Here is a 13,811-nt window from a genome sequence, read left to right on the forward strand (position 1 = left end):
CAGGTCGTGAAGGTGCACGGATTAAAATGTTGCATCTCCGGGCGCGGCATCGTGCCAAGTGGCAGATTCGCCAAATAATAAGAGCGCCATCCCTTTCCGAAGCTTTCAATCCTAATCCACTTTATTAATGGCCCTTATCTTCGCGTGCCTCGCCATGCAATCCATAAAAAGAAGAGCGCGCGCGCGTCTCACGTGTCGCTTCTCGCCACTGCGCTTAAAAGGGAAATTTACTCTCTTTGCAATTTGATTCTTTTCCCTCCAAAGTGGCAAATTAGTCACTTTATCTAATCCCCGACATTAATCTCCTTGCCTCTCTTGCCACTCACCCTCTCGTGGGGGGTGGTGGCCAATCGATTGGGTGCAGTGTGCGCGCTGAGTTGAGGCAAGAAATCTCGATTGGCTGGCAAAAACAATTCTCAACGACAGCCACTGGGTTAATCACTCTCTCGTGAGCCCCGGACGCGCTTGTGAAGCACCCGAAAAACCCCGTTTGGAGTCATCAGCGTCACGTGAGGGCATCATTAATGTCACTCTAATTGTTTTGATAGCCCTGTCTCGACTCCCTATTCTCCACTATCAATTTGGATAATAGGCCATTACGAGACGATTTCGTGTCTGTCGTTGACTCCCGGCCGTCTTCACTCTCCCTATTCTCGAGAGATTTCGCGGTGCGGCTGATAAGCTCAACTACAAGAGAATAAAGCGTCTTATTTTCATTACATGCGACCATCAAGAGGCTTTCTCCTTCAGATTTTTCACTCACAAAGAGATACCGCACACAACCTATCATGTGTCAATATCAATGAGAAAATTTATCATCTTTTAGCGTCCTTTTTCCTCGGCACGTGGCATCAATTTTTGTCAAAAAAATTTTTTTGAATAAAGCAGCTCATCGCAATTTCAACACATAAAAGCCCTTCGGGGATTCTTTGAAAGAAAAATTCACTTCAGTCTCTTGAGCAGTCTTTCGAGTGGAAATGCGAGTTGATTTGCCTTAAAGTTGTGTAACACGTGCATTGAGAGGATTTCGTTGGAAACCCATTTAAAACCCATTTAAAATCTTGTCTACTAATTATTTTTATTCGTGTAAATTCTGTAGGATTAAAATTCCTTTGTATACATATTTAACGTACTACAGACTAAGCTTTTTGGCTCTTAATTCGTCGTTATATACCTGTTTATTTCGAAGAAATCTTGTCACATTTAGGAGGTGGAAAATTTGTACCAATAGAGCAACACTGCTGTAAAAAAATCTACATAGTTTAGTTTATAATTAACTATTAATAAATAGGATTTTCTTATTGAAAAAATATATAAATATTGATAAGAGAAATGATCTTACAATGTTACTGACATGTTGCATTTGTTAAAATCACAGTGAAAATTCTCGTATTTCAATAGTATAGACAATAAGAACTTCTCTACAGCGATGCATCAACAGCTCTAGCCTAGAGTGCATCACACTCTAGCGCTAGAGCGATATTCCCCATAATTATTTCCCACATTCAGCATTTCATACAAATTCATTTGATGTAGTGAGACATCAAGTAAATTAAATTGTGTGAAAATCTAGCAAAAGGGACATAATGCTGCTTCGCAAGACATTCACACAAGTGGCAATGAAAATTCCGGTCGAGTAATGAAAGAAAGAGCAAACTTGTACAATTTCCTCAATAAAGCTATCAAGTTAAACAACAACTATCATCACGCTTCCTCAGCAATGAAATTTAATTTAATTTCTCCGTCCGTCGACACTCCCCTTGGCAGAGGGTGAAAATCCTCCGACCATCTGTCCCAGAAGAGATTTATAACTTTGATGTCTGATTCGCTCGCTATTATATTTCCAAGCACGAGAGAATTCTACTTTAATAATACTGGCATTCACTGCACAGCGTCAATTGCAATGCAATTTGCTTGAAATTTTTGCAATTTTCACATCACTTTGTGTAATAATTATGCAATAAAATTGATAAGCAAAATTAATTATTCGCACTTTTCTTCATTCATCTTCAACTTGAGCAAAGTGAAGGATTTTTCTTCTGAATATGTGCGCAATTGGAGATCCCCTTGAAGGTTTTCCTCCTTAATTCCTTCAACCTCTTACACTTTATCTTCTTTGTCGCCAATAAGAGAGAGAGAGAGAGAGTGAGTGGAAAAAGTTTGCCTCGTTATCAGACTCAAAACTTAATTTAGAATTAATAGCACTGCTGCTCTTATACTTGTAACTTTCTCGCAATCTCCAGTGTGTCCTTTTTCATCCTCCCACACTTCACACATCGTCCATGGTAAGCGCCTTATTGTCAAATCCCGTGAATCGATGGGAAAATTGTGGACGAGACGGAGCCTTCGTCGGCTCATGATTGTCACCATCAATCACGTTTGGTGGTTGAATCACGGAGATGGAAATGCTGCCTCTGTGCAGATCATTTGTCACCTGCGATGATTTGGTGATCCTGAGAATGCGCCTCCTCTGGACAGTCTCACTGACCCAGGAGAGGAGGAGACTCAGCACCACAGTCAGTGCCATGCCCAGGAAGGAGTACCACATGTAGCTGATGCGGAACAGAGGGAAGCTGCAAATGAATTTCAACGCATCAATGAGAGAGAATTGATAACTACCAATGAGGCGCATAATCAATTTAATTAATTAAATTTCCCTGAGAAATTTGCCATGCAACACATTAGATGCACAGTGATCTGATTAAATTAATTATTGATATGCAGAGGCTCATTAAATTTTGCAGACGAAGTATTTATCATATCATCCCCACAACATGCATCATTATAAGCAATTCCGTGTCTATTCTTCGGTCAACTTGATGAAAATTCTGAGCATATTTCAGTGTTTATCCATAGCGAAAAGAAAGAAATTGTATTACGCTGAATTTATCAAACACAGTCCCTTTTTTTGCCTTGTGGAATGCTTGCGCTTCGCATGGCAGAATTAATTTAGATAGAATGTGTCCAGCAGAAGGAGAGACAAATTGGAATAAAACTTTTAAGTGAATTTTTCCATGCTAAAAAGCACAAGAGAAACACTGGCAAATGAACTGCCGAAAAGTTTTTTGGGCTGAAATGAGTTTCTGGGCAAAGTTTTTGGCGAATGTATTTTCCCAAAAATTTCGCCCATTCGCCGCGCGATTTGAATATCGGTGCCAAAAAATGCGAAAGAGAATGGAGGATATAAACTCACCCAGAGTCCATTTCCTGCTCGCCAGCAGACAGTGCGTCCGCCGTGGTGTTGAGGAAGCACTCGCACGCCTCCATGGATGTGGGCAGCGGCTCCACATCCTGGCTAGTCAGTTGCGCCATGATGCCCACATAGAGGATGACCACGAGGGATGAGAGACCACCATAGAAGGCGCCCTGCAACGACCAGCCGCAAAGAGTAAAGCATGTTAATCTGCTCCGAGACACGCGGGGTGTCTCGCCAAGCGGCATTCCGGCACACGGAGGCCCTCGTGTGCACACCCGCTGGCCGGCAAGAGTGCACAACCGGATCATTTATTTATGTTTATATTCAATTAGTGATCTAACAGACGCGCTGTGTTGGGCCGTTGGAATTTTTCCAACTCTCGCCGCAACAACATAAAGTCCCCGTGGACAAGATTTTAGCACAAGGAGAGCAGAGATGAGAGTCCAAAAGGCCAGCAATTCAGGGATTAGTGAAGCTTACTACATGCTTCACTAATCCCTGAATTGCTGGCCTACTGAGAGGGTTGATTTTTAGTATCTGTTTGGATAAAATGTACTTGAAGACTCAATTTTCAATTTTTCTACCATTTTTGCCATATTTCAGTCAAAAATTCCAATAAATACCAACAAAATTAACTAGAACGTATACAAAATAATTATCACAGACCAATATTATCATTCTAATGAACGATTAGAAGGTGTTTGGAGATAATTTCGGCAAATATCAGAGCGTTATTACCACTAAATATTCCATATTTGCCCTCCTCGAGAATAACTTTTTACTATAATTTTCAATTCATCCGTCGAAATGTGAGAAGTGAGACAGAAAACGCAGAGAAACCATGAAACTATGCTAACAATAATCAGAAAGCTAATACAACTATTTGACTCTCATCTCTAGTCGAAAAGCACATTCACTGAGTGTCCTGCGGTTTTGATACATTTGCTCTCCCGCGGAGGTGACTAGAGAGACGGGATTTTGGCCTGAAACCAAAGGCCAGAGAGGAAAAGTGGCCAGAGGATAAAAAAGGTTTGGGTGGAAAATAAGGAAAATTAACATTCGAGGTTGGGAGTGAGAAAAAGTCCCAAACTCTGCAGCTTATGCAGTTAATAATTTTAATTCTGATTTATCACATGCTGAAAATTGCACTTTCTGCCCTTTCTCACACCCTCACCCAAAGGGAATATCCTTTTCAGTCGTTTCAACATGTGCTTTTATATCAACATCAAAAATTAAAGCCACTCCTGTGCACTCATTTCTCACACTTGTTCTTCACTCTCGAACAGTGTTTGTGTGTGTGGCAAGTTTGCAGCAAATTGGCGGGATTTCCACCGAATCATCCTTCGCACATCGGGAGAAATTGAATTTTTTAAATTTTCACCACCTCTTCCCGCGGGAGCGTGATGAATGGGATGTCCGTGCCGAGGAGCACGAAAAGAAATTTATGTCTGGAGATACTCACCGTGCAATTGGCTCTCTCGAACAGTATTCCCAGTAGAAATAGTCCCAGCGTGACACCACCGATGAGCCCATTCAGGGTGAGTGTGGCCTGAAGAATGCCGCCGAGTTTCTCCACCACAAACACCAGCACGAACGAGAAGACACCAAAGCTGGGAAATGAAAATGGCGAAATTTCATTAAAAACCCAAACTCTTCCCTTCAACTCCAAGCCACTCATTTGCAATTCTCAAATCATCTGCGCCTCATGTCCGCAAAACTCTCTGTGACCCACAATCAACGACATCTGTCCAATTTCCAGATTAATTCCACATTCACTTTGCCATGCTTCCTGCAATCCACCCTCCGCCCCCTCCACACTTCCGCCCCGAATGCATTCGCCCATAAGATTTTCTAATTAAATAATATCCAACCCAGACAAGACAGACAAGACGTGAGTTCTGCTTGCACAAAATACCTCAAATATTCTTGTCAAGACAGCACAAATGTTCCACTGATTGGAACAATTGAAACAATTCTCGTGTAAAGGAGTAAATCACTTCGATAAAAACTATGGTTGAAAATGTTAATAAAAATTGCTTACACAATTACTGTATTTTAGAGGAATCATTTTCTATTTTTTCGTGACTGTTATATAAATTTTGATTATTTTCTTGACAAATTTGGAGGGTTTAAACATCTCTAAATAATCTCCTAACAGTTTTAAATACTCTAACTATTATGCAAAATAATTTTTTTAATTGTAATAAAGTGTTGAACAACTCAAAGGGCCAAATTTACCTTCGGTAAATACAACCGGAACTTTTACATGTCTTTTAAATTTTATTAGCTGTTCAGAATCATGACAGGATGTAATAATGTGTGAGAAAGCGTGGGAAGACAGAGAAAATTATGCGAAAAATGCGATATTATTAGCTTCTCTCACGCCAAATTTGCTGCCCTCTATCGGCAATATATGGAGAAAATCATAAAATATTTCAATTTCAACTAAATATTGGGAAAATGTGTAAATATAATTTGATTTATTTCAATATTTTTCCACGAAAATATTCCATTTTTGCTTAATTTGCAATTCAAAGTGGAAAATAAACATTTTTTTATAATCCAACAGAGTTGCAAAGTAAAAAATCGATATTTAAATATTTAATTGGAACCATGAAGATTCCACAAAAATTGCCTAGTGGTTTTCCCCTTGCAAAAACTACACACCATTGAGAGAGTGAACAAGAGTTGTGCAACTTTCTTGCAATCTAATTTGCCATGAAATTAAAATATTAAGTCCTCCTCTGTGTTGACAAATTTTCTCAAGTGAGCGATACGAAAATTTAATTAAATTTTTTTTCCAAACACTCTCGTGTTGAGCTCAAAAATTAGGCAACACTTGGTGCGAAAAGTGCACTAAAATATATATACTCAAATTCATAAGAGATTTAGCGGGAATTGTTTCGCTGAAACAAAAGCTCATTTGCCAACACTGCAACTCACTTTGCTGTGCACACTTAAAGCCAGAAAAACAACCCCCAACTTGGCTGTCTCAGCATCAGAACTTTTCCGAAAACTGCATGTTTGTGCAGCTGGTTAATTGGCTGGTGCTCAACCCCAGCGAGAAAAATACATATATACACATTCCCTCGAGTGAAAATGCTCAACATTTGGGAGAAAACTGACAATTTACGAAGAGAGGAAAAATTTCGCTCACCCAGAAATCTTGTTTGTTATTGATTAAAATTCCTTTGTACCTATTTCTCACATACTAAATTTCACAGTTGAAGTGTATAAAACATTTCCGCCATTCGCTCCATTAGGTCATGTGCAGAATTTGCAACACATGATGCTTTATTTAATATTCATCTTTTTTGCAAGTCAAATGCAGAAATTTTCTCCTTGCATGGCGCCAATTTTTTATTTATCCCTCTGTCTGTGTGTGTGTGTGTGTGTGTGTCAATAGAGGACGAGAAGAAAAAAAACCGAGGAAAATTATTGATATAAGCGCAAAAACTTTCCTAAATAACGAGACAGAGAAAAAGAGAGAGAGAGCAGGAAGCCCGGGAAATTGCAGTTCCACTTTCACAATTTCCCTGTGTCATCTTTCGCATCTCTGCTTCTTCCACTTCTGACCAAGGGGGAGATAACACAGTCAGAAGTGGTGTACAGCTCAGCAGAAGTCCTTAAGAAGTGGAAGTGTTCAAAAAGCTTGCAATCTCCACTTTGTGCTTCTTTTACTGACAAATTATCCCACTTCTTCGGACCTCTTATGATTTTTACGTAGAAAAAATCCAAAAATCCTTTTTTTAGGTTATGTAACAAATTACGGACAGGTTTAGTGAATAATTCGCATTCTAGCACATCAATTAGGCATTTGCATGCGATAAACATCGCTTTTCTGCACATTTGATGCCAAGAAACACAAAAAATTGAGTCGAAGTCGAATATAACCTCAAAAATATTGATTTTGAGTTTGATAATGCTTTTTTAGGGAACTTTCTGAGTGATTTTGACTGTGAATCAGCAATATAGACTTAATTGGCAAATCATAAGAGATAATTTTGTGATCTGGAAGACTTTTCAAAGGACTCTTTAAAGATCTTTTAGTAATATTTATAGGTTATGGTCGGAAAAGGTGGCCAAAAAAGCAGTTATAATGGATTCTTGCAGAAATATCGGATGGAAACTTAAGAGATTCATTACAATTTGGAAAATAATGTGGAAACAAACTACAAATTTCAATTTCTAGAAGTGTCACGAAGTGCTGTACATATTTGAGGCATATTATCTCCCCCTTGTTTCTGACCGAAGTTGCGAACACTCAAGATCACGGACGAAAATGCTACGCTTCCTCCTAAAATTCATGCTCAACACTGAAATTGTCAACTCCAATTCCAGGCGCGATGTAATCGACACTTTATGTGCGATGGTGGAAGTGGTGGAAATGCGCGTGGAATCATTTGCGAGTTCATTTCACAGTTGGGAATTGGCAAAGACAAAAGATCCACTCGTGAAATTTCACTCTGCGATGGCAGCAGGAGAAAAAAAGAGTGACAGAGGAACGCACACGCTTCCTGGCGAGGAGTCGGGGGGTGGAAAAAATCATTATTCAAACTAGATTATGTGGGCCTAATCCATACAGATTATCTCTTCGGCATCGCCTTGAATTTCGCCCCCGAGTGAGGAATCAGACGAAGAGAGATTCTCTGTGGCGTCAATCAAATTAATTTCCTCGATTTCCTCTGCTGTTTGCATTTCCTGCTAATGCATCATGCGGGATGTGCCTCAATCGCTATATACCTTCACTGGCAAGTGAATTACTCACCCCAGGGAGAGCCACTTAGCGTACAGAGCCCCTTTGTCGGCGCTGATCTTAACATTCATGCCAGCCACCAGGATGTCTTCACACGTCACCGTCGCGAGGGAGTTGAGAGCCGCCGCCACGGTTCTAATAGGCAAAGAAAATTGCAATTGAATCAGTGGTTGGAATAATCACAAGTGCTGCTTCCTCCACAGTCAAATCTAATGCAGATTTGGAGATGAATATTTCAAGTGTCCTGGATTTCTTAATGGAGATCTTGAGAGACGGTCGATTTTCCAATAGAATTCTTCAAAATTCATGGGATAATTCATCAACCATCCAATCAATTGCATTCTTCTCGTCTCTCTCCTAAGGAAACACTACGATAAATCAGTGTGAAACTTACCCAAGACTGGCCGCAAAGATGCCCGCGACAAAAATGCCACTCATGAACTGAACGCCTTTGTACACATCCATTATGTAGTGCGGCAACAGCTGATCGCGCGCCGTGATTTCGCCCGCCCTCAGAGGATCACATCGCGCATAGTGGGTGAAGACCATGAGGCCAGTGTAGAAGTTGATGACAAAGACCACAATCAGTCCTGTGCGATGGAGAAGAGAGACCGTCAATGGTGCACAATTCGTGAAATTGCATTGTTGGAAATCACTTTCCGGACAATTGAGTCCCGCTTTCAGTGAATTCTCACAGACTCGCCCCTCAAGATAGGAGAGAACGTCCTTGGCGAATTACTCAATTTCATCCCCTGTTGACACGGCGCGTGGGTGGAAGAGAGTTCATTCACTGCATTTTAGAGTGCTCCAAAGCAACTCTGAGATTAATGATATGGCCAAAGAACGGACGAGAGAGATTTCAACCATAATTTAGCCAAGCTCGCAAATGTAAGAAATTCATTGGGGTGGAATTGTGGGTACAGCAACCAATAAAAGTTGCTTCAGCCATTTTTCTCTCCTATCCGAAGGAGTCTCTCTTCAATGCTTAAATATTCATTGCGAAGAAGCACACAAAAGAGTCTAAATAAGTCGATATTTTTGCGAAAGGTAAATATTGATCAGAGATTGCAAATGAAACTTTCACTACAACTTTCAGTAGAACAATCGCTGTCAGCGATTAATAATATTTGCTTTAGCTCTTGCTCGCAGAGACAGCGGAAAATTCTTGGTGAATTTTATCAGAGTGACACCTTTTTCCAATTGAAATTGTGCAATTTTAATTTACTCTCGAATTAATTGATCTAATTCAAGACTCTGTCTTTTATTATTTCACTATCCAGTTAATTTAATTATGCAAAATCAAGCATAAAATGCAGAAATTCACTCTGAAAGCTTTCGACAGTTAAATAAATTGTTTTATATTTCAATTTGACAGAAAAACCTCCGCGCAATAAATTGTATTTCTGATTGGAAATGAATTTCTGACAATTCTAAATAAAGAAAAACACAATAAATGCTGAATTACTACGACAAGGATAATTTTTAGAGTTGAATTTTCAGCTGAAAAGTCGAGAAAGAATGTTAAACTCAAACAATATGTGGCATTTCACCCACATTTAATACCGTGTCCTTTCAATAAGTATAACAATAAACTTGATCACAGACCACAGTAAACAATCGATTCCACCGGGATGAACATTTTGCGGGGGCTTCAGCTTCACCCAGAAGCTCTGCCCCAAACGACTGTGGGTCCCAGTTGGGGATGGGAATTTAATACGCACAGGAATCTCGCACCAAAAAGGGGGATTTAGTGACTGGGATTTATTTCATCCTGCGGTGGATCACGCAACTTTCACTCTTCCTCTCTCTCTCTTCCTCTCATTCATCCCTGCCCACCTTCGACAGGAGGAAGAGGATTTCATGTTCAATCCAACAGTATTTGTGACGCACAAAACTACTGAAGCGATTTATTTTTTTCCCCATATATGCAATTTCGCTTGGGAATTTATGCCAATTTGCACGGTTATAGGGATCCTCTAAAGCGCTTATAATCGTGCAGAATAAGAGGATATTTGGAGCAATATTTTTTTCCTCCTGAGAATGCAGTACATTTTGTCTCTATCAAGCCAATAATTGGGGGTGTTTTCAGCCCACAGAAATACACACGTGCAAATTCACTCTCAATAGCATCTAACTCACCAATGACGGCCAGATAGATGGCCATTTTCGCCCTCTTGAGCTGCTTCAGTGACATGCATTTCTGCACAGAAGCTTGGTTTGTGCAGAACATCGAGGACCAGTAGAAGAATCCTCCGATAACAATGCTGAACACAGAGTGTCTCGTCGTTGGATTCAGGTCAAAACTGGGGGAGTAAGAAAGTGTTGTCATTGAATTCATTTTCGCCCATTCGATGCGACAAATGATACTCACTTGGCAAATTCCAGCCTGTCGCCCTCAGAGGCAGTTTGGAAGACTTCACTGAAGGATCCCGAGTAGAAATAGCCCAGCAACACGACAAGGACGAGGGAGAGCGCCAGAATACATGCCTGAAAGTGTCCAGAAATAGGATGGAATTGAGGGAGACGCAAAAACCTTATTTTGCCTCCTTTGGGCGCGCGCTTCATGGCCTCTGAATGTATAGGAAAATATATCACATTCAATTTCTACTGTGAGCCCAAGGAGGGCTGGGGGGGGGGATGGGGAGTGTTTTCTGCACGGTGAAAATATTTTGCGACAAATTCTAGGGGAACCATTGAATCCCATGAGCGCCCTTCAGCACTCAACCAATTTGACTCGAAATTTCGGCAATATTTTTTATTAAATTTGCTACGAAGATTTCTCTGAGTTGAGAAAATTGATATGAAAACATTCGGCTGTGTATATTTTCGACGGAATTTCAATTAGTTTACATTCAAATTTATTTATGAATGTATAATTATAGTGTTCGACAAATAACACTTAATGCAAACTGTGCAAAACATACTGAAGAGTGTGACAATTATTGCAATTATATCACCAAAATCTAAAGTATTGCTTGTTAAAGTTGTACTTAAACACATAATAAACATTAAATTATGTGACATTATTGCTTTTATATTTCACACCAACAGTTATTCAATTAATTCACTGATTATTGAGAATGTGGACAGGATTTTAAGACCAATTCTTTTGTCTCCAAACTGAATTCATCTGCATTTCATGCTCTCATTTATTGCTCGGAAAATTTAATGAAGAATTGCTGAGGCGTTTGAATGAAAATTTAATTATAATCAGTCATTTATGAAACACTTTTCGAATTTGCCACGACTTTTCCACACAAACTCTAGCAATTTTTCTATACTAAAATATTTAATTATAACGATGAAACGCGATTTCTGCACCTGAAAGTGGCTTTTATATTCAATAGAGGAACACAAGATTGTTTTCACCAACAGAATAATTGCATCACGCGGTAGCTTTGACTAAATCCAAAAGCTGTTAATGCTGCGAATCTCTTTATCTTACTGACATTCAATGTCTTCTTGCTTACATTGTAAGAAGACTGAATTATTTAATATCTCTTCTCTGGGAATTTTTATTGACTTCGCAAGTGTTGCAAAAAAACGCACCATCGATTAAATTTTTAATATCCTTCGCGAAGAAGGAAACAGCGAAGCTTTTGCCACGTCAGTATCAGGTGAAGCTTCAAAATGAGTGGTCGCGTTGATTGCTTCAAAGAGTTCCTCGCTTTGGTGGAAACTTACACCAAATTCAGAAGTTTTACTTCTTTGTCTTTTGTGCGATGGAAAAATGTCCGGGAAAACGGAGAAATCATTGTTTTTGGAATATTACTGCTCATAACGCTCAACAATACTTTCCGCTTATTCGAATCTACGAGTGATATTCATGAATTCTTTGTAAACCTGATTATTCAGACCGCTTTCATTCTCATCGATACAAAGTATTACGCGATTATTGTGCGCAAGGAAGACTTAAACATCATGTTTGAGTGGATTCAATCACTTTACGCTCCACCAAATTCTGACACTATAAAAACTTCAGCTGCGATTCAACTGCGAAGGAGCTTAACAATTGCTAAGGCAGTTTTAAAGTATGATAATAAGAAATTTTGTAGTTTCTAGCGAAATTGCCTAAAAATTACATTCATTTCACAGATATTTCACGATTTTATATGTTGTTGCATCATCGTTTATGATAATCTACCTCATTACAATGGATACGATGGTGTTCACAATGAATCCTGAGACGCCTTACTTAACCAGACATTCAATTCAGCTTACATTGCTAAGTTTTGTTGCTGTTTATTTGGTTTTCACAGACTTGGTCATCATCGCAATTGCCCTCTATTTTGGCCCACCACTCAATATCCTTCTGGATTGCATCAGAACACTGGACGATTCTTCAGTGCTGAAGCGGGAGAAGAACTTCTTTCTGCTTTTGCACATTTATCACAACAATATTATTGAAAAACTTCAGGCATTCAGCAAATTGTTCTACTACACATTTATTGTGCAATTAAGTGCAAGTTTCTTATTGCTCTTATTCATGTTTTTCATGATGCAGAAGACGCACGACTATCACTTCCTTTGCCCAATGATATTGGGTATTTTCTTTCAATTCAGCGCTTTTTGCTTCTTCGGAGCGTTCATCTTTGGCAAAACCGAGCAGATATTCACGGAATTGTACTTGACAAAGTGGTATGAATTTTCCAACAAGGACAAACAGATCCTCATGCTGATGATGATGATGTCCCAGAGACCCTTTGGCTTCAAAGCTGCTGGAATTTATGACATCAATCTCGTGATGTTCATCAATGTCACGAAATTGGCCTTTTCCTATTGCACAATTCTCTATGCACTCACGCAATAAATCACACGTTTGTACGTTTTGAGAAATAATTGTTCATGAATTGAATAAATATATTTATATTGAGAAACTTGGAAAAGTCTGCAGATATCATAATTCGTTCATGTTATCGCTATATTAGGCCATCATTGGCTGTCCAATTTCTCCGAAACTCTTGTTTGGTGACCCAATTAGAGGGAATCTCGGTGAGAAGGCCCATAAATTTGCCCCTAATCCCCAGGGCGAGACAATAAAAACTCCCTTTTTATTGTCGGCGCGGGTGGGCAATCTTCAATTTTAATTTAACACCCAGCAGAGGCGAGTGTTTAGGCAAATAGATTCACCACCTCACCTGAAATGTGTCAGCAATCACGACAGCCTTCATGCCGCCCTGCGAGGCGTAGAAGACGCAGACCAGGTAGATCAGCCCCACGGCGAGGCGCGTGTCCAGGCCGGTGGCCTTCGAGAGGGCGATAGCGGGCGCCAGAACCGCCACGGACGTGTAGAAAGACATCTGCAGAGTGAAGGTGGCGCGCCGTGAGAAATGTGTGTGCGTTCAAATACAAACGGCGCTGCGGTGGAGAAAGCTCACCTGGACGATGTAGAGAATGGCGCCGAAGATGCGGATGCGCTTGCCGAAGCGAATGCCCAAGTACTCGTAGCAGCTGGTGAGCTGCATCTTGAAGTAGATGGGATAGAAGACCTTCACGGCCATGGGAATGACGAGAATCATGGACAGGATGATGAGGGAGAATTGTGTGCCGCTGAAGAACATCTCAGCCGGATTGCCCAGCAATTCGATGGCCGTGATGAAGCTCGTGCAGAGACTCAGTGTGACGGGGAAGAGAGCCATTCCAGAGCCCAGGAGGAAGTCCTCCGACGAGCCTCCGCTCTCGCTCTTCACGCAGAAACCGTAGAAGACGCCAATGCCCAGCGAAACCACCAGCATTCCGATCACCACGGAGTAATCCCAGACAGTGAAGTCCGAGTGCTTCAGCATCTCCTCGCTGCCACACTCGGGCCACTCACCAGACGCTTCTGTGGTGGCTTCTGTCATGGTTTCCGTGCTGGAT

General features: G+C 40.4%; 2 protein-coding genes across 2 annotated transcripts; one reads left to right on the forward strand and one right to left on the reverse strand.

The window, feature by feature from the left end:
• Window positions 1-1,067: 1,067 nt before the first annotated feature.
• On the reverse strand, window positions 1,068-13,811 carry LOC132259875 (sodium-coupled monocarboxylate transporter 2). Its single transcript, XM_059757684.1, has 9 exons — window positions 13,331-13,811; window positions 13,091-13,252; window positions 10,324-10,439; window positions 10,092-10,255; window positions 8,347-8,542; window positions 7,965-8,087; window positions 4,659-4,806; window positions 3,194-3,366; window positions 1,068-2,573 (listed from the first exon to the last, which is right to left on the reverse strand). Exons 1-9 carry the CDS (start codon window positions 13,793-13,795, stop codon window positions 2,270-2,272), a joined length of 1,851 nt encoding a protein of 616 aa, XP_059613667.1. The 5' UTR covers window positions 13,796-13,811; the 3' UTR covers window positions 1,068-2,269.
• On the forward strand, window positions 12,106-12,762 carry LOC132260638 (odorant receptor 67c-like). Its single transcript, XM_059758884.1, has one exon. The coding sequence runs from the start codon at window positions 12,106-12,108 to the stop codon at window positions 12,760-12,762; it is 657 nt and encodes a 218-aa protein (XP_059614867.1).

Source organism: Phlebotomus argentipes, unplaced genomic scaffold (genome assembly GCF_947086385.1).
Source record: "Phlebotomus argentipes unplaced genomic scaffold, Phlebotomus argentipes genome assembly scaffold_18, whole genome shotgun sequence".
NCBI lineage: Eukaryota > Metazoa > Arthropoda > Insecta > Diptera > Psychodidae > Phlebotomus > Phlebotomus argentipes.

Coding starts and splice junctions, on each gene's coding strand:
- LOC132260638 (XM_059758884.1), top strand. CDS start 12,106: ATGGATACGATGGTGTTCACAATGAATCCTGAGACGCCTTACTTAACC.
- LOC132259875 (XM_059757684.1), bottom strand. CDS start 13,795: ATGACAGAAGCCACCACAGAAGCGTCTGGTGAGTGGCCCGAGTGTGGC. Junction 13,253..13,330: donor CCATTCTCTACATCGTCCAG/GTGAGCTTTCTC, acceptor TTCACTCTGCAG/ATGTCTTTCTACACGTCCGT. Junction 8,543..10,091: donor CATCTATCTGGCCGTCATTG/GTGAGTTAGATG, acceptor TCCATCGCACAG/GACTGATTGTGGTCTTTGTC.